Source organism: Limanda limanda, chromosome 1 (assembly GCF_963576545.1).
Source record: "Limanda limanda chromosome 1, fLimLim1.1, whole genome shotgun sequence".
In the NCBI taxonomy this organism is placed as follows: Eukaryota; Metazoa; Chordata; class Actinopteri; order Pleuronectiformes; family Pleuronectidae; genus Limanda; species Limanda limanda.
In genome coordinates, this window is record NC_083636.1 from 31,832,790 (window position 1) to 31,853,448 (window position 20,659).

Sequence of the window (20,659 nt, forward strand, 5' to 3'; positions counted from 1 at the left end):
GCACCTCCCCCCACGCCTCCAGTCTGTCGATGTGCTGCGCGCACACTCTCATTTCCTCCAAAGCTCACGAACACCAACCTCTGCTCAGGTCCGAGTATCAGATTGAAGCAAACTGCCTCATCTGAGGCCTCATGTGGCTGAGGGGGTTAAACTTTGGAGAAGGGAGGTGCTGAGTGAATATGTGGGCCGGTGTGGGTACCCTCTCCTCCCTGCATTTGCTCTTCCCCACTTCCCCTCCTGTACATCTCTCATTCGTCTGCCTCACTTGCATCATGTGACCAGGAAGTGTGGCTCCCATCCATTTCCCCTCCTGACAGAAAGGAAATATTGTAACAGAGGGGGCCGGCGCTGGGCTCTGTTACGTCGCTGGTTAAAAATAACTGGCATATTTAAGGCTGCTGAGGAATCCCAGGGCAGGCAAAGGCTGGACAGCCTGCCGCCCGGCAGGAGCTCTCTCTCTCCTCTCCTCTCGGTCTCCTTCTCGCCGACTTCTCCTTCTCTCCGCTTCCACCTATAAACCCCTTTCGCTTAACACAAGAACCGTAACATGACCACGACCACCACCCTGTCCCTCAATCACATTTTCCTACACCAGTGGAAACCCACCACCACACTATATGACGTGGTTAGAGCTCCGTGTTGGTTGGTTGGTTTCATCCCAGCCTGGCCTGTCCAGCTATAAAGGCTCGGCCGTCATTGTCCAAACAAACTGCACTGACTCAGAACTCATCCATATGCATCACATCACACAGCAATCCCTGTCAAGGCCCTATGGAAAACAAATACACAATTATTTTTGTACTAAAAACTAACAATTTCTAACACTGTGCAACCCTGTTTACACACAACTAAACTGCAACAGCAAATTTGTTTTGTAGGAAATGTAACCACCAGCTGGCTGATGTTCAGAGACAATGTGTTTTTAAAAAAATTAAGCAATAAAATTATTAACGGCAGTGAATTTGCAAGTATGGTGGGTGTTTAAATCATCAGCAACTCCAGACCCCGGGGTTCGCATGCATGAGTCCCGTCTGTGGTGAGGTTTAGGCAACAAAGGCGCTTTGGTTAAAGTTAGGGAGAAATTGTGGTTTGGGTAAAATGTCCGTAAACATGCTTACTGTATTAAACCTGGGCACGATCATTCCTTAAACAACACAGCACTAAAGATGTAGTACAGTAAAAGAACTACATGTGTGCAGGAGTTCAGGTCGAGCTGACAATGCACAGTAAGTGCTGGTGAGGCAGGTTAATGGTGTTGAAGGTGTCGGGAGAGGAGGTGCTCCCACAGATACATGTTTCAAGAGGTGCTTGAAGATAAATTGGTCTGATCTGGTACCAATAAGACATAAATTATAAAGTCCAATATTGTTTTGGTGGATATCGTTCTCCAAGATCTACTGTTCTGTATGGAAACACATTGTTTGTAAATGTACAGAGCTTCGTAACCTTGTAAATTTAAATTGTTAGAATATATATTTTTTAATTATTTATTAGTCTGTGATTTGCCAACATATCCTCATTACAACGGTCACAAATACATTTCCTACAAATCACATTTGCTGTTGCTGTTGTGGTGAACAGTGTGTTGAGATGAACATCAGTTCTGGATCCATCAGGTGGTTTTATATCACAAAGCTTCTTAGATTTTTTTTAATTTTAAGTAAAAAGTTGAGTGTGTGTCGTGGCTCATTCCAGAACAGCTGATCTGAGGTTTTGTTTTCACCCTATGTCTGTTTGTCAGAAACTGCTGAGCAGAGTTCCACAAAAGTTGACGTGGGCCAAGAAAGAACCCATCATTTACATTTTGATGTGGGTCCAGGATTTTCTTTTAATGTTTGTTTTTTACATTGCAAGATAGATTGTCTGTCAGTCTGTATGTGACATATATTGTTTATCTCGAGGACGGCTCATCTCATCAGCTTCACACTTAGCATGTGTGTTGTTAAGGGTCCAAAGAAGTGCAGTGTTGAATCGTGTGCCGTAGGTTCAATATGTTCTGGGACTCTTCATCGGAAATGACCCTCACAACAGCAGCATGTTCACGACAACAGGTTCTCCAGTTCATCGTAGTGAGTCGAGCTTCCTGAACTTCGAAAGGTGAACAGCTCTTTGTGCAGGTGGCTGTTCTGTGGACTGAGTCCCACGGCTGGTCTTTACTTGACGCAATTCAATTACTCCAGGTCACTTTGACAGTTTCAAAAAGAAAACTGCAACCAGCGTCACCAGGGGACAAACAAACAGCCCATTACAAACAGACACGTTTAGAACTGCACTCGTTTTTTCAAATCCCTGATTAATAGCATGGCTTTCGTCGTTGTTTCTGATGAATCCGTCATGCCTGAATGGTAGCTTATGAGTTAAGTCATGCAGATCATCAACATGCAATGACACAATAAAACATGATGTGCTCTCTTTGTTCAGTACCAGTGAAGTCTTTTAATTCAATTTGAGACAGGGAATGACGACTCCAAAGTAAAAACATTGAGGTCTTAGAACGTGCAGTTAAACAGGGATGACCGTGACTTTCAGGCCCTGTAGTCGGCGCTGTGCTGCCTGAGCTGCTCAAAGGATCTTTGGCTTTGCAACGGGTGAAAAAATAAACAGATGTAAAGTTCCTACGTATACAATCTAATTGTATTAGAGCTAATGTGAAGTGGAGGGGAGAGGAGTGCAGCGCTGAGAATCAAAAAAAAGCTTGATTCCCCTTTAAGAGTTAAGGAAAGAATGAAAGCTATTTTTTAATTACTGAACAGCATCTGGAAGAGAGCACTGAAAACCTCAATATCTGGAGTTATGATTTGCTGGTGCTCATATTCACTTGGGATCATTCCAGGAGGGGGGGGGGGGGGGGGACTTGACTTGAGGCACACCGGTGGAAACCATGTCAGTCACATGCTCATCGAGGGAAGGGAATCCAAAACTCTCAGGAGTTGAGCAGCCGAGTTATTGGGCCATTCACACTCTATTTACATAATATCAATGTTCACGACTATGTGACTCGATTATCAACTGTGTTTGATCTGTATTTGAATATCAGCAAAACCACAGATCATGCCAGCTGTTGCCGTGGCTGTTTGAAAAACACTACAGGTCTGATCGGTCAAAACTCGCGCCGCAGCCAAGCACAACACCTGAGGTCATTTTTGAAAACATTGTTTTTGAAGGTGCTTCTTCGGGCTCGGTGTCTTGACATCCAAACTTGATCTGCACTCATGCGAGCCCGGAGCAACAACATCGGGACACTTGTTGACATTGATGAGGGGAAAGTATGACCCCTCTGAAGTCTCACGTTAGCACTCAGCAGTTATCGTTGCTAATACAACAACATTACCTCAGTCTCTCCACATCCGGTTCTCGGTGATACGTCGCCAATGCCTTTAATGTAATTACGATATCTGGAATTGCATTAGAGATTAACTGATTCACTGTGAGCCGGGTACTGCGGTCTGCTCGTTCATATTCCGGGCCCTGCTTTCATTTAAACGCTGCATTAACAGATCCCGCACATCAACATATGTGTGGTGTGACTTACTAAATCACCATGACTTAATTGTGTCAGGAAAAGCTCACAGTGGTGTCATGTTCCCTTCCTTTATCTCTTCCCTCTGTCCCTGCTTGCTCTGTCATTATTGTGATGCAGAGCTCCTCAGCTGTCGGAGTCAAACCTTTTGTTTATCGGATCATTTTCAAAACTATTCTCTTCCATCATAAAGAATATGGCTATAATGACACAGCTTCCATTGTGTTCAAACCTGCTGTAGGAAGCAGGTCTTCCAGAGCAAGACACGTAGCGCAAACACTGCGGTTTCGTGCCATCACTCCGCACCATGCAATAGCAGAGCTGATTCGAAGACATCACACATATAACTGTTTGGACACAAAGCCTATTAAACATCCCACTGTGAACAATAATTGAACAATAAATCATAGGTTGCCCAACAGGATGCGATTTCTATTTGCAAAGTTCCCATGTCACTGAAGCCGATACTCTCCCATCAGCTAATGTTTGATCAACCAAAAGCAGCGTGCATCCATTCAACTTCCACCTGTGAATGAAGACACCAGCAGACGCCGCCACTGGATGTGTCCTGGTGGAGTGACTCTGTGTTTGTTGACTTGCCTAACGGACAAGATCCTGATGCAGCAGGATCAGCAGCAAGAGCTTTGTTTGCTCTCGCACTGAACTCTTGAGTCAATGTGTCTAATTATCTTGGATAGAGAGGTTTGTGTTAGCTCGCTGCCTCTGCGCAAACACGGCCTGAACCCAACTCAAACTCCAGGGCGAGCTGTTCTCGGTAGTGTTGCCGGGTATTTTATTTGCCGTACAGTGTTTTCATGGGTGCACGTGGTGTGTTGTTTTTTCTGGTATGTGCTGGACTGGTTTGGCAGCATCCAAGATTTGCATATAAAGCCAATAAATGTTGTTTGACAAAGAGAGACTAAATTACAGCAACAACCAAAAAAAAAACTGTCATCCCTAACATCTCTTTTTAAAGAAACATAACTCTGAAACTTAGACGCACAATATCAGAGTATTAACACCCCCCCTGGGATTTCCTTTGAATCCCCTATTCAATTGTTTAAGCCTATAAACATGAGAATAAACACATCTTTTAGGATTTGCAAGTGTACGTTATATTTGTAAAGACATGAAATGAAACATTGCCTTGTGGGTGCATGCGTGTGTTGTGGGTTGGCTGCTTATATTGCAACGCAGAGATGTAATTTTAAACCCGACATGGGAGTGCCCATAAAGCTTTGCATAATTACACATAGACAACCTATGTGGTAAAAAAAAAAATCTTGCATTTTTATCTTCATCTGAAACCAAATCCACTTACAGTGTGTGTTGTGAAACAGGTTGAGCAATAAGAAGTGAATACGTGTTATTATTGGATAAATAATTAATCACCCTCTCGGTGTCACATTTCAGTGGTAGCTAATCTATGCTGAAAAGCTAAGAAGCACATTTCCTCAGGTTCTGTACATAAGCAAAATTTTGAGTTAAATATTTCTAATTAACATAAATGTAATCATATACTGTTGCAAATTTCTATCCACTGAAATAATCAACGGGTTACTCTACTACATTTAGTTGACATTTAAAGTAACCACTTAATATTTAGAAACAAGGGGGCTGGGGGGTAATACATTCAAGTTTGAGAAGCTTGTAAAAGGGACATTTAGTCATTTTTGTTTGAAAAAAATGTCAATAGACTATTGGCTGATAAACTGGTAATAGCTGTATATATCTGTGTATCAGATAACTGGTTGCTCTCTTTAGCCGGGCTGAGCGGGGGGGATATCGGTGCCCAACAATAAACGCCTGGTCCTTGCCCCCCAAAAGGGTTCATCTGGCCATGCTTTTACTCTTGTAGGCACTTGTACTAAAGTATTTTGTCCTGATATTCACTTCTTCCACTGCTGCAGCTAACACACACAGACTAATAAAGGGTTCTTTATTCCCACCCAGGTGCCTGCAGGTGACCCCTCCAGACACAATGAAATAAAAGTGGGAGAGTTCTTCCCACGTCAGGCTCCGAGGAGAGATGCGCTCCTTCACCCACATCTCCACAGGAATAACAGTGAGGAAAGGTGCCGTTGCTATGAATACAAACAAACCTCTCGCCTTCTCTCACACACACTCTCCCTCTCTTTTTTCTCTCCCTCTCTTTTTTCTCTCGCTCCCCCCACGTGATGTGTTTTTCTCGCTGGTTGCCGGGGCGACGTGGGCGTGTCCAGTGCGCAGACTGGTCCATCTCCAGTGATTTAAGGATACCTCTCTCACGCGGTTGTCTCAGTTCAGGCTGCCGGTTCCCTGCATGGCAACAGGAGCGAGGGATTCCCCCTCTCCCGGTCCGTCGCCTCTCTGTCTTCACATTCAAATATCATAATTAAAAAGAGAAACACTTCAGCGTTCAGGCGGCCGATGCCCGGCGCGCCCATCCATTGCAACATGTCCTGGATCCTGGTTTGAGACGCGGAGCAGAAACTTTTACGCACCGGGGATCTTTAACCACGCAGCCCGCAAGGTGACACCGAGGACGGGACTCCACATCCAGATTCTCACCGATGAGGTGCGAGGAACCTGGAGGAACTTTTATCCTCACACCATGTTTTGCACCCAGGGACCGCGCGCCCCATGCTGCGCCAGGATCGCTCCAACTCCACGGGGATTTACCATGTTTCTCTATTTTATTCAATTTCAGGCAACCTCCCAATGACGTCGAGATGGCTTTAGGCGGAACGCTTCTACCCTCCATCTCCACGTTCGCCAGCGGCCCCTCCGTCAAGAGCACATCCATAGGAAGTGCCAATTCAGTGAGTATAGCGCCTTATTTTCGTGCGTAAAAGCGGTGGCGCATCCTCCTCCTCCTCAGGTTTGTGGAGCCTAGAGTGGAGCTGTTTTTGTTGTTTTGTGTTGTTGTGTGCACGGTCAGGGCTTGACACATGCAGGCTCTGCTGGGGCGTGCACCGGTTTACACAACCTTATCCGTTAGGGTTAACGTCTGCAGAGAAAACATCCTGTCGCACAGTCACAATAAGTGGTTGACTGGTGTAAAAGGCGCTTGCAGGACACTCCTGATGACTTTTCTACACGGTTGGCTTTCAGGACAAGTGTTATTTACCTGCTAGATGCCACTCCTAGGGCTCTACAATGCAGGTTTGTTTGAATACGACAAATCTGTATTCCAAGGAGTGCCAAGGAGACCTACCTCTGTAGCTGAGCTGGCAATATAATCCCCCTATAGAGTATAGATCCAGGTTCCTTCCTCCTTGAAGCAGTAATCTCTCTTTTTTTATCTGATATTTTTAACTATTTAGAGGAAACGGTAATTTATAAGGAGGCAGGACAAACTCCAATGTTATTTCCTTGACTACTGTCTGTGGCTTATAAACAATGACAGTAGTTCAGTCATTAACGCCTCTGTAACTTTCCTCTAGAGATGGAAGGAGGAGTTGTCCCATCTTAAGAGACCCAGCGTGCCAACCGGAAGCAACTGCACCGACCCAGACCATCCCACTGCCACCAGCACAACAAGCCCCAGCATGTCCAAGAAAGACTTAGAGCTAGACCTGGACTTGGACTATGATTTTATACTGTCCAACTCCATTCTTCAGCAGCAGCAGCAGCAGCAGCAACAGCAACAACAGCAGCAGCAGCAACAGCAGGAGGAGACCATGGCGTGCTCCTCTGGCCAGGCCTCGTCTCCCTCCCCAGGCTCCTTCTCCTCTTCTTACCCTCTCCCCTCCCCTCAGGGCAATTCCAGTGAGCTGCTCTACACCATCCCAGACATCTGTGATGTTTCGCCCTCTGGAGGCTTCGTTGCGGAGCTGATGAGGCCGGAGTTGGACCAGGCGTACCTGCACCCCACTAGCCTCCATGGCAAGTTCGTGGTCAAGACAACATTAGACATGGGAGAGTACGCCCAAGGCCTGACCGTGAGCAAGGCCTGCGTCAGCGCCGTGTCAGACCCAACTCCTGCGCGTGTCTCGCCGTCCTTTCTATGCCACAGGATAAAGCAGGAGAACCCCGGCAACTGCACCATCTCACAGCCAATCGACCTCCACCTGGGTGGGGTAAACTCTCACGGCAGAGGGGGCCAGCAGCAGCGCCCCAGCCACTTGGACCTACACAGGTTCCCTGGCGGAGGGCGGCCCATGACGGGCGGCAGGTTATCCTCATCCTCATCCGTCTCCCCGGACCATCCTCTGAGCCGGGAGCACCAGGTGTTGGGGCATCCCCACTCTCAGATCCCTCTAGCTCCCCAGGGATACCACCATAGCTCCCCACAGGGCTACACCTCCTACCCTCAGCAATCCCCCATGCAGTACCAAGGTGAGGGCACGTTTCCTTTTTTTACTTTCTGTTCTTTCTTTTAATCTAATGGGGCTACAGAATTCAGTCATTTAAATGTGATGAACATTTTAAATGAACGGATACATATAAAGCAGAGTAACAGGGACATCTTATACAACCTGAAGGTGTTTAATTATAACCAATACAATAAGACCATAAAGATGTTGTAAACCTACATCCAATGGCATTGGACAGAAAATCATCCCGTCACCATAAAGACAAGGCCACATAAAGATAGTTTGTATTTAATATTCATTAGATCAGTGATGCCTTCATTGCTTACAGACACAAAATATCACTTATGTGTTGTTGTTCTTGGTTATGCCACTTTTATGCCTTTTTACACAATAGTGCTATGAAGTTACAAGCTAATTTGGTTGTTTAAGAAGAAAGCTGCTGTTTTCTAAAGCATCTTAAAGGTGCATTCAGTGAATTCTCTCGCAAATGTAGCTTTCCTTTTTTGAAAGCCCAAAATCCGAATCTGTGACCTAATTCCTCTGTGTTATAACTTATATCATTTCTCCGTATGATCAGGTAAAATATTGACCTTGTCTGTGATCTTTTGACCCCCACAGACCCCCTCATGATCTCCAGCGGGGACTGCTTGCCGGAGGAACCAAAGCCAAAACGCGGCAGGCGCTCCTGGCCGAGGAAGAGAGTCGCCACGCACACGTGTGACTACGTTGGCTGTGGGAAAACATACACAAAGAGCTCCCACCTCAAAGCACATCACCGCACACACACAGGTATGTAACTGCATGTTCACGCTCTGTCATCTATGTTTCTTGTTTTAGATTTTTCACATGAAGTTTATATTCTCACAGCTGATATGGTTTTAATGTAGGAGAGCTCTCTAACACAGCTTTAATTCATTTGTACCGCTTTAATTGTTCAGAGCTAGATAGTCAAACAACCTTGTCTGTTGCACGGGGGATATATTGGTGTGGGGTGGGTGAGAGGAGAGGGGGGGGGGAGTTGTTGAGCAGGTGGAGTGAAACAGGTTGATACTGATCCCTGCTCCAATGCAAACTCCAGGCCAGAGCGGTTTGACCTTTGTGCTCGAGCTGCAGGACAGGATGGACCTCTTTTTCCTCCTGGAGGTGGGGAGGGTTGGGCCAGTTTAACCTCAGGGCCGGTGTTAACCGCTCCATGTGTGTATTGTGTTTCCATCAAAGGGGAGAAGCCTTACCACTGCGACTGGGAGGGCTGCGGCTGGAAGTTTGCACGTTCGGACGAGCTCACGCGCCATTACAGGAAGCACACGGGCCACCGGCCGTTTCAGTGTGCCAAGTGCGACCGGGCCTTCTCGAGGTCAGACCACCTGGCTCTGCATATGAAGAGACACCTATGAGATCCGGTTGGCGGAGCAGACTGGATGGCGATGGATGAAGGCTCCTGAAAAACTCAAACTAAAACATTGGCACAAACCCAACAGGCTTGTGACCTACACTTTTTTTTAAAACTTTAAATTTCCTTCAAGCTATTGTCAAGCAGCAGGACAAGCTGTGGTGTTCACGGCAAAGACCATTACTCGCCTATAACAGCCTAGAATTTCTCTCAAGACTGATCCCGTCTTCTCACGTTGTGCCGGTGACTCGACGAGACCTCTCAGCCAGGGTTGTTAAAGCCTACGAAAGGGACCAAACTGGAATTCCTCTTATTTAACCGACAAAACTTGGAAGGACCAGGTGCCAACGACTTTTAACTGGAAATGTATTCTTTAGTCAGGGAAGCCAGAAGCAGCTGACACACATCATCAGAGGCCTTCTACCAGCAACATGCCATTTATAGGATCAGCTACACACTGTTCTAAATACTGTATTAATAAATACATCTATATTTATATACACATTTCACCTGCAATGCCATTAATTTCAGGTACAATGTTAATTTATACAGAATGGTGCTCAGCGACTCTGGAGATGGTTTTCTTTAAAGAAAAAAGGTACCAAAGATAAAAGGAAAAGTATACAAATAGGTGAAAACTATGAAAAAGTGCCATATTGTTGTTTGTGCGTTTCTCGGAAACCTCTTCCACAATCTGACATGAATCAGGTGAACACTTCACTTTTGAAACGGTGATGGCAATCTTCAATGCACTGCAATTGCAAAGTGCAATAATTTATATGAGACATTCATATTTTTGTATGGAATGAGTAACTCTGAACAAAGATTTTTTTGTTTATAGCCTAAATATGTAATATAATCTTGAATTTTGTACATTTGTAAATAAAATTGCTTTGTTATTGTTTTTGTATTTTACAGTATAGTAAAATAAAAATGTATTTGAAATAAGAAAACAAAGATGGTCTTTATACACTTTTATGAGTCTTATGCCATTATTATTCACTTCATTGCAAGGAAAGCAAACAAACATACATGTTTACGCCTTGAAATAAACAACATTAGCTGCATAGAAATGACATGCATGATAAGTTAGTTTTAGTTTTAGTAATCGTATATTTCCCTGCTTGTGTAATGGAGAAGCACGTTTAAATGGCACCGATAGCTCACAGCCAGCTCACACAGAATATCCCCCTGATAATCAGGAGATTGCCGCGGGGCAAACTAACACAATGTTGCCGTTAAAAAAAGATTTTCAGAAAATACACTCCTTCAATGTCCTGTTTCCATGGGTTTCTCTTTCCACCTGTCACTGGGAAGAATGGGGAGGACAACTGAGTTCCCGGCTGACATTCAACGGTGACACCAGATCTGACTGGCACTAAGCTAAGGGAGCACAATATGAATGAAACCTGTGAAGATGCTGCAGTGAGATAGTGGCTTGATCTGTTTCTGCTGAATGATTATAATCACAATGCATAATTTCTTTGCAGGGTATGTGCGTACTGTATTTATCTACATGTATTGAGTTACAGCAAAGTTGTGTGGTTATATTATAATATAGAAATGATATATATGCACATCTTTAAATTTAACTTTTAAGATATATATACTGCAAACATCGTTACTTGTACAAAAATGTTAATCTTTTCTTTTCAAGTTACCGTCCTTCTTGGTTTTTCCTTATACCCTCCTAATTTTATTGAGTGTATGATAGGATAAAGGGTTAGTTCTGAATTCATTTATATATATATGTTGACTATAGAGTGTGGTGACATCTATAGCTTTATCTATTCAAATTAAAGTAATTGCATGTTTTGCGAGGTCAAATACTTGAAAAACAAGCAACTAATTTAATCAAGAATAAAAACCAGCAGAAATAGAATAATTTACATCCTATCAATAGTAGAAGAGTCAAATGATAGATGAGTTTGTGTTTGCAGTGGTAATTATATGTGTATATATTTAAACCTTTCACAAATTTATTCAAATGCTGTTAAAGTTTGAGAATTTGACGAAGTTTGTGTTATTCAAGTTAACACATCTTCAGGATGGCAAACAGAGCTTGGTATTGACTTAAGGAAAATGCCATGGTCTATGTTGCCCCCTATAGGTCAAATCAGTATTAAACACACTCAGGGTTTGTCGTTCATTTCTTAAATCCTTGTGGAAACTGCCCCTAAGGTACCTTGTAAATAATCCAACTTGCTAAAAACTGTGGGGTAAGAACACCAGATATTAGGTGTTGGTTGGATGACAACAAAGAAATAAAAAATGTCCTAAATACACGTTTTCTTAGAGAAAAACAGTCACTAAATTAGTCGAGTTTCTTTGGTGCATGGTGAAGCAAGCAAAATCTGTTTTTACAATCTATTGTATGAAATTACTAGAATGGGACCAAGAAGTGATTGTAAGCCATTTACTAACACTGAAAGATGTTTAGGGTAAAGTTTTCTTTTAAGACCACATTCAGTTTTCTGCCATCTGACTCAAACACAGCAAAACAGGCACAGCTTTCATTTATCTTGAAAACTTTATTTCTTTTCTGTAAAAATGACAGTCGCTGCAACTCAACCCAATCACATGTAAACTATACACATGTTTAAATGCCTTCATATACGTGCTGCAGTCCAGAGTTCAGGACACAGCTCCTGTTGATTTACGTGCAGAATCAGGGTGCCGAACAGAAAAAAAGAACCAGTGCCGTAAATGTTTGATATCCACAGCTTTAATTTTTTTACATTTCCATTACTCCTCAATTAAAAAAAGAAAAACTAACAATAGTGCATGGATACCTTTCAGATCTACCCTGACCCCGCCTCACTTATGAAACATACTGGCATTGCAAACAATATTGACTTAACTAGTGTTAAAGAAATCAATAGCATGCAGGTGATTTCTGATGCACAGTCACTGTCCCTTAATTGTTCGTCCACTTCAAACTGATCACGAACAACAGCTCGTCAAAATGTGATAATCATCCAGTGTTATTAATAGAAAGTATGGAAGTGGTGAATAAAACTTTTGGAAACGCAAAAGGCTTTGTTGTACACAAAAAGTAGAGGAAGAAATAAGGAAAATAAATCGAAGATGAGGACGGCTCTTTCAATCATCAAAGGTCTGTTGTAAAAGGAAGTTGGCGGCCAAGTCCTCGTTCTTCTCACAAGCAAAGTACGCTTGTATAACAAGTCCTTCTGGAAAGCCTAAGGCTTTTAGCTGGAAGTAAAGAGACATGTTGCAAGTTAGACCCAAAACATTTAAATAAGCAAATAACAGTTCGTACTAAGTGGGAATAAAGCAAAAAAGAAAAAGGAAAGAGGATTTGAACAGCATCACTTTTGCACTTCTTGGACAGATAGAGGTCTTATTATGTTCCTGCTCACCCTCTCGATGGCCTCCTTCTCCTGCGGCGTGACCTGAATGTAGCTGGTGTGACTTCCGCCAGGTGAACTAACCCCCATTCCTCCGGCTCCTCCAGATCCACCTCCGGTTCCACCTTCTCCACCGACTGGCACAGTCTCTGTACTGGGCTCATTCAGCATCTGGATGAATTGCTCTTGGTGGCTGCTGATCTCCTACAGTGCAAATAAGCAGTTGAATCATGACTATGGAGGCATGGAAACTATTCACAGTTGCCTGGACCCTATGAGGTAGCTTTTGTCCTTCCCTCGAGACATTCTGGATATATAACGTTCACAAGGATAGGACAGAAGGGACTCCCCAAAATCATAATGCCTTTGCCTTTCTTCAACAATCTCTAATAATAATCCAATAATAATTTAGAACGAGATCAGTCATCTGTCAGGACTTCACCTGTAACAGCTCAGGGTTTTCTCTGCCGATCTCCTGCAGCAACGCCGGGAGCAGGGCGGCATTCTGTTGGATCAGCTGTCGCATCACATGAAACTGGGGCTGACTTCTCAGGAAACTCAGGGGATTGGCTGAGAAGATAAAGTATGAGTCAGATAACAGATGAGCAGCAAGACGCAACAAGACAGACATAGAAAAGTTAGAACAGACACTTAGCCCTTGCTCACTGAAGCTGATGGCGTGTGCAGAACAGTGTGGGCCATTTACCTCCAGCACCTGAAGAGCCAGTGTTGGCTGGGACGATGATTCCGCCTGTCGATGCAGCTGAAATTCCGCTGACTGGAGGCACCACCGCATCAGAACCGGTCACATTGCCCTGATCTCTGCCCGGGATCCCCTGTCAGAGATTAAAACATTTCACATACACTGAGGAGGGTAGGATCCAACATATTCATAATTACATTTAAACGCACATTGCTGGAATATTGCACAGACACACTTGTTATAGGCACAGGCTCTTACGGTAAGCAGGTACTCCACAGCTCTGTCTGGGTTGTTGAAGCTCGCTCTCAAAGCTGCCACCACCTTCTCCCTCTCGTAGCCCATGAGCATCATCTCGTTCACCATGGCATCATATGACGGGCCAGTTACTAAAGCAACACACACACCAACACAGCAAACACATGTCAGTAGTGGCACCAGAGAGTGCAAGTGAAATCCCATCCTAATTATTATTGACAAAATATAAATGTGGATTTATAAATAACTTTAAAACATAAGAAGCTGTCAAATCTTGAGGAAAAATAAGTATAATGTGAAAATATGAATAATCACCAAACACAAATGCCACGAGGAATTGAATAAAATGTAAAAATATCAACATACTGTAAGAAATATGTTTTGCGTCCACATTTTAAAGTAACGTAACACAAATAACACGACTAACATTTGACCCAATAACGTGAGCTGTGTCTGTGGCTATAAACAAGATGAAACTCAAAATCTTTAGGACCTTTTTGAAACCACTTAAAATGTAATTTAAAACCAAACTTGTGTTAGAAAACACAGCAAAAGTAAATATATGGGTATTTATGTGTGTTATATTCCACGCCGTTGATTCATACAATCCCATGTTAAAAAAGACACAATGTGTTTTGCTTCATAACAACTTCCAGAAACTGGCTTTAATCAAGAGTACTCGTTCTCAAGCCACTTATCGTTAAACTTGCATTTTCCTGTGCTCATAAACTAGTTAGAAGGCTTGTTAGAAAGTCATTAGCTTTCATAAAAGGCATGAACCTAACCAGAATAATGCGATTTCAGTGGTATCCCGAGGCGGCGATGGGCCTAAAACAATGTAAACCCATCCGGTCTATATTTGAGACAATTAATACTTTTTAAGGCCTTTTATTTGTAAAATTGAATTTAAGAGATTTTAAGATTTCTTAAGAATGAGCGGCCACCCTGGTTGAGCACAAATTGAAAACATAACATGGGAAGATAATTAAAGGAGTAAACATAAAGATTTATCCCTCTTCTGTGTCCCACAAAAATAAACAACCAACATCTGCGACGGAGCGCACGGCGCTCGTCACTGCAGTAGTCCACTGCTCCGTGTACCCGTGTGTGCGGGTGCGCATGGCGACCGTCGCGGCCTGCAATAAACTGCCCGTTGACACGTGTTGTGCTGTATAAATGTTTTCTATGTGTGTTACCTGTCTGTTGTGGACCCGTGAACCCGCGGTGTTCCAATTTTGTGTCCCTATGTTCTAGTATTAGTAGGCTATGGCTTCTTGGAACAATGGTGTGTATATATGTGGCTGGTTATGTTACCAGCCATATGTAGTTTTATTGTATCAGCTGCTGAAGCTATGTAGAGGGCTTTACCTGGGACACCCCTGTAGCTAATGAATATTGGAATGTTCCAATTGTACGGGGTGTGGCTAGGTCTATTTAAGCCGGGCTGTTCATTGAGTCGAGGAGGAGACATGGAAGGACGTAAGTCTGAGAGAGCTGCAACTGAGAGGACGTGAGTCTGCGAGCTCCCTAGAAGTTTTTTCACGGAAAGTATATTGCTATTGTAATCATTTATTTGGGCCATAGTGCTTATTTGTTTTCTTATTTTCAAGTGTTAGTTTTTTTTGCTTTTTTTGTTTTATTTTATATTTTACTGCCTTGTAAGCATTATTTTGGTAATAATAAAATACCCTCTTACAAACGCCATCTCCAAGTACTCCTGAGAGTGATTTCCAACGCGCTCAGCCGCTCATCGTCATACCTACCTTTAACAACATCACACACTGAATATTCACATGAACTAAAATAATTGACAACTAAAGGATTTGCTCTGAAAAAAATATTTGCAAAGTTCAGAGCATGTGACCATAAGGAATTGTAGGATTATGTTTCGGCTGAGCAGCAGTATCAGACCTTTTACTGATTAAGACACGTCAATATCCGTGTGCAATGGGGATCAACAAGAAATTATTTGAGGCAGCTAAATATCAGACCCATAATTACACATCTGTCAGAGCGAGCACCAATAAAAAGTCTTAGGTTTACAAATGCAGCCTTACCTAGATTTGAAACGGCCTCATCAAGTAGGTTTGTGTTTGTTGATGCCTCAGAGCTTCTGCAGGAGAAGAAAAAAAGAATTTGATTGAAACCTGTATTGCAAAACTTCTTGACACACAGATAAGAGCTTTTTGGTTTCAGACAAACATGGACCGATCTTTACCCGACTGGGGAGGAAGCCGGTTCAGCAGTGGAGGACCGCCTCTCCTCTGGTTTCTCGTCTGCAGAGGGGCGCTCGATCGTGTTTCCCGAGACGGACGATGAGGCGGCAGGTGCTGCGGGAGTTGTGGTGCTGGGAGCTGAAGTGGAAGGCGAGGGTGAAGGCTGTGGGGTGGACGCAGCTGTTTTAGGCTGTAAAACAACATTTTAAATATGAAAATATGTCATCATTGGGTTAGGGGACATGTAAATGTTGATTGTAGTCTATATACGGCTATGCACCGTAATTCTAGCAGAGTTCTGGAGAACTTTAAGCCCTGTATCGTACATAAGTAATATACACAGAATGAAGATTTGGACAAGAACGTTTTCTATACCTTCAGAATGAGAAAATACTAACAATAGCCGAGCTTAAATACAGCCATTTTGAGGAGAAAGGATTGATGTAAATTGCTTCTTTCTTTCTGAGTGCAGCTAGAAACAAGACAATATGTAAAGATGTTCTGATCTTTGTGGAGTTATGTGCAGTGTGATACAAAGGAGTAAACCAGAGCAGGGGCATGGACTACACTGACCCCACTCAGTGTCAGAGCTTCTTGAGTCTTTCTGTTCATGTGAACAAAAACGCTTGTTCAACAGACAAACTGCAGCGGCTGATAGTGGGAAGAGAAGGTTACAACCCCTATTCATAGTTCTATAGTTGCCCTACCCATTTCATTCAAGAACAATATGAGCTACAAAAACTAAGCATGATTATACAAAATATATAAATTAATACAGAGATGATAAAAGCACTTTACAATAGAATGATCTGCCGTTTAGGAAAACAAAACTTTTTAAATTTCTGAACCTTTGTCACCATGATGACCACAAAGTTCTTCTCATCGATCTTATACTCCTTGAGGGCCGTGTCATCGTTGAGGATTTTACCTGCGAAGAGACAGAAAAAGGAGTCACACCTCTGTTGGGTTGACCCGCCATGAACTCTGAAACAACACGTGGGGACGTAACAAAAGACAGTATCATGTTGTATCATTGAATAGAAGATTTCTGAGCTGATATGTCGCCTGCTTTTGTCACCACATATGGTTCTTTTTGTTCTATTGCAGGGGCGGGGAACGTTTGGCTTCCGGGTCGTATATATGCAGCCCACAAGACAGCTTGATCTGTCCTGCACCACAATTCATAAATACAAAAGAAACATCTCAAATACAAAAAACAATTCCCATGACAGAAATGTATATTTTTATGTGATAAAAGAAAATAACATAAAACGGTAGATTAACACCCTTCTCAGGTCACAGTCAGGGTGACGCAACACGCATGTAACCGTTGTGCACAATCACTGAGAGGCATCTTGGCGATTGTCAAGAAACGTAGATGCAGAAGGTCATGCTTCCAAGAGAAACTGACAAAAGATAATTGTGTTGTTGAAGCCGAAGACAGACACAGTTATGCAGGTAAGTTTTGTGGTTTCAAAGTTACCACCTAAGTAATTTCTATGAACACATTCTGCATTTGAATGTGTAGGTGAGGGATAAGATTTAAGGCTTGGAATCCTTCTGGTTTCCATTTCTAGTTTCACTAAGTAGGCTTTGGTTGCTCGCAGGTAAACAGTCCATGATGTGCAGAGCAAAAGAGGCCAAACACATTGACCAAAATGCATTTATTGTCATGTCTGCATTGATAAGCAGATAGATGTTAATAAAGATAAGCCAAAACGTTGTCTTACACCTACAAAAAGTATCGCTGATTGCGTTTTGTGTGAGAAAACTTTTGACATATGTGATAAAATAAACAAGTCGGACTGTAAACACAGAGCATCTAACCGGACTGTTTTGGCCCTGATATCTACTGTCTGCACCAGAAGCCCCAAAATATTGGCCGTGGCACCAAGATGCTAATTTGTCAACAGGGGAAAGCTGTAGGGCTGCCTGATTTCCAGCTAATATGCTGAAACCTCATCCAGGAGGACAATTTGTGAAGGATCTATGTTGCCACTTTGAGCAGCAGACCAAGTAAAATTGTCAAAAACAAACAGAATGTAATTTTGTCTCAAATAATTGTCATCTGATCTGAAAGCACTTCTTGCTAATATTGGGTTTCAGTAGTATCCAAGTTGTTAGTGTTAAACCTCACAGAATGTGGTCCAAGTCCAAAATATTGCCAATTACGCATTTGATACCAAATCCTCTCCTCTCGTCACATCTTTTTAGTCAATATTTGGTTACACATACTAGCATTCATGTTTTTAATCTACAAATGTAACCTCCCCTACAGTTCTATCAGCACAGTCCCGCCTCCAGCTTTCACTGTCGGTACCAGGCAGTCGCTGTAGAACTCATGGCTGAGCCAAACAAATCTATCTTCATGTGACCAAAGAATGTGCTGCCAATATTTATCCGACTTCTCTTCATGTTCCTTGGCAAATTTTCATTTAGAATTCTTGGAGGCCATCCATAGCTGCCGACTTTGTGCAATCTCCTTTACACGGTCTGATCAGTCATCGAAAAAACATATTTGCAAAGATAAACCTTGAGCCAGAAGATGCTTCCTGTCTGTTTCCCAAGGGCAGATTTTGTAAATAGCAAATTGTGCATGGCATCATTTCCCTATCAGGACAATAATCTGAATAATGAATAAATAATATAACCACAGCAGAGAGCGGTAACGTACCGGCATAGATCAGCTTCTGTCCGGCAATGGAAAATATTTCCTTTCCCTTCTCCTGTTCAATCCTCTCTTTTAAAGTCTTCACCTGTTAGAAGATAAAACAAATAATCAGTTTTATACTGTAGGACATTGGTGCAGCGCTGGTTACACAACTTTAGAACCCATTAAAAAATTAAAGTACAAAGTGTGCAGAGGGTTAACTACTGGCAGCGTCATAAAACTGCAGTATAGGATATGCTAGTGACACACTGAAATCATATTGAAGCTTTAAACCTGAATCCAAGTTCATAATATGCATCTTTCATGTTGATATGAAGGCTCAATGTAAATGAACAAAAAGAAAAATGTGAGTTTTATTAATAAACTGAAGTTACCATCAGACCTCAGTCAGTAAAGGTCTTATATGATATCAACATTAAGTTTAGTGCTGGTTCACTCTTAGCTTTAAGATAATACCTGACTCATTGCAGTAAATGGCGTTAATTAAGTGCTGCTAACTCGCTAATTTGGACGTTTTTGACAGAAAATGATCAGGAAACGTAACCCTTCACGAACACTAAAGGCTACAGCTAATGCTAACTTAACCTGTCATCTTTTCATTACCCCATCTGGAGCATGAAGTGGGCTACGGCTAAGTGCTGACGATGCAAACTATTTTCATCCTCAAGACATAATAAAAAGCGAGGTTCCCTCTCAGGCTCGTCGTCAAACATCAGCCATGTTGACTCGAACAGTTGGGAAATCGAAGATATTGTTTTTTTTAACGCAGACTTATCTATGAGTCCATAACGGGCCATAACCATGAATGACTCGCTTCCAGGACATAGCCCGCTCCCACTCCACCCCCTTCCCCACAGACAGATGCATGGGTTCAACTCGTTACCGTCTCCTCCTCGTCAATGTCGATTTTGAACGTCAGCTGCTGGAGGGTTTTCAAAGTTATCAACATCTTGTCCACCGAGTTTGTATCCCCGCGTCTGGTTTCAACGTTGTGGGTCTAACTTGCAGGAGTCTTGTGTGTTTTTGTTGGCTCATTAGAAACTGTCAGCCGCCATGACTTCACGTCTTTCTTCTTCTTTCGCGTGACTCGGGCGGGCCACAGCGCCCCCGCCGGTTCCACTTCAGCATTGCATCTCGTGTCACGCAGGAGAGGAGTGTTGTAATATTATGCTATTATAAATTTGTTCATATTGTTTTAAATCACTGATGCATTAACATTGTGAATAATTTGTTCAGTGTGTTTAATATACTGTTAAATGTTTATTATTATTTAGCACTGCATCATATTGTATGTGCTGATCATATATTTTGTATTAATCTACAAAATTAATACCAGATTTTAGATGACGCAAGAAGTCGCAGATAATAGAAACACCCAAGTAAAGTTAAGTGCAGTATTTGTGTAAATAATGATAAAAGTTGTGATAATAATTGTATAATTTCTAAATCCACATTACACAAATGCTTTGGAATGGCAGTAAAATACAATACTAATATACTTTCTTCCATTGTTTTAATATCACATTCATTAATAAAATCTACTTTTAATATAAAATGTACTGATTTTAAGGTGATTATTATATGCAATTTATATTCATTACTTGCTTTTATCAGCTTTCTCAGTTTGTTTAAACTATGTATCTCTTTGTACAGCATTGTTCAAATTGCTATGTAAATCAAATGTATAATAATAATAACAAAAATATTCATCATCATAATTACTCTTACGAACACACTCAGGAACACACTCTGCCCTGAAGCAGACTCCAATTCAGCTGAGGACATGACGGAGCAACAACTCAACCATGCAAGTCAGTGCACTGCAGTACCTTCAGTGTGGGTGTTGGGAATTATTTGACAAATCTGACATCTGGATGCTGCTGAGACTGTGACTGTTTATGAGTCGATTCATCTTTCTTTCCAACTACCACCCTGTCCTTCATCGTGTGTGTGTGTGTGTGTGTCATCCAGTTATTACGTTGTGCCCTCGCCTGCCTCAGCCTGAGCTCACACTCACCAGGCGTTCCTTATGTGGCTTCTCTCAGCAGCAGCAGTGTCCTCCTTTCCCCTCTCCCCACCGGTGGCTGTGCCTCTTGCTCTCGTCTCCAGGGGTCGTCAGTCTGCCATCGGGCCCCACTGAAGTGGCGAGCCACAGAGATTGCAGTCTGCTCTCAGGTGACTTGGAGATATTTTTAAGTGACGATGTTAGACATGTAAAACAGAGACTTGGCCCCTTCT

General features: G+C 42.6%; 2 protein-coding genes across 2 annotated transcripts; one reads left to right on the plus strand and one right to left on the minus strand.

Annotated features, from left to right (window-relative positions):
- The first annotated feature begins 5,819 nt into the window (after positions 1–5,819).
- On the plus strand, positions 5,820–10,046 carry klf4 (Kruppel like factor 4). The gene is made up of 5 exons (XM_061074173.1): positions 5,820–6,077; positions 6,210–6,321; positions 6,946–7,840; positions 8,437–8,607; positions 9,037–10,046. Exons 1-5 carry the CDS (start codon positions 6,073–6,075, stop codon positions 9,210–9,212), a joined length of 1,359 nt encoding a protein of 452 aa, XP_060930156.1. The 5' UTR covers positions 5,820–6,072; the 3' UTR covers positions 9,213–10,046.
- A 1,865-nt stretch (positions 10,047–11,911) lies between these two features.
- Positions 11,912–19,494, minus strand: rad23b (RAD23 homolog B, nucleotide excision repair protein). The gene is made up of 10 exons (XM_061068073.1): positions 19,305–19,494; positions 18,425–18,506; positions 16,599–16,678; positions 15,753–15,940; positions 15,592–15,647; positions 13,538–13,665; positions 13,283–13,412; positions 13,019–13,146; positions 12,589–12,780; positions 11,912–12,421 (listed from the first exon to the last, which is right to left on the minus strand). Exons 1-10 carry the CDS (start codon positions 19,368–19,370, stop codon positions 12,311–12,313), a joined length of 1,161 nt encoding a protein of 386 aa, XP_060924056.1. The 5' UTR covers positions 19,371–19,494; the 3' UTR covers positions 11,912–12,310.
- Between the last annotated feature and the right edge of the window lie 1,165 nt (positions 19,495–20,659).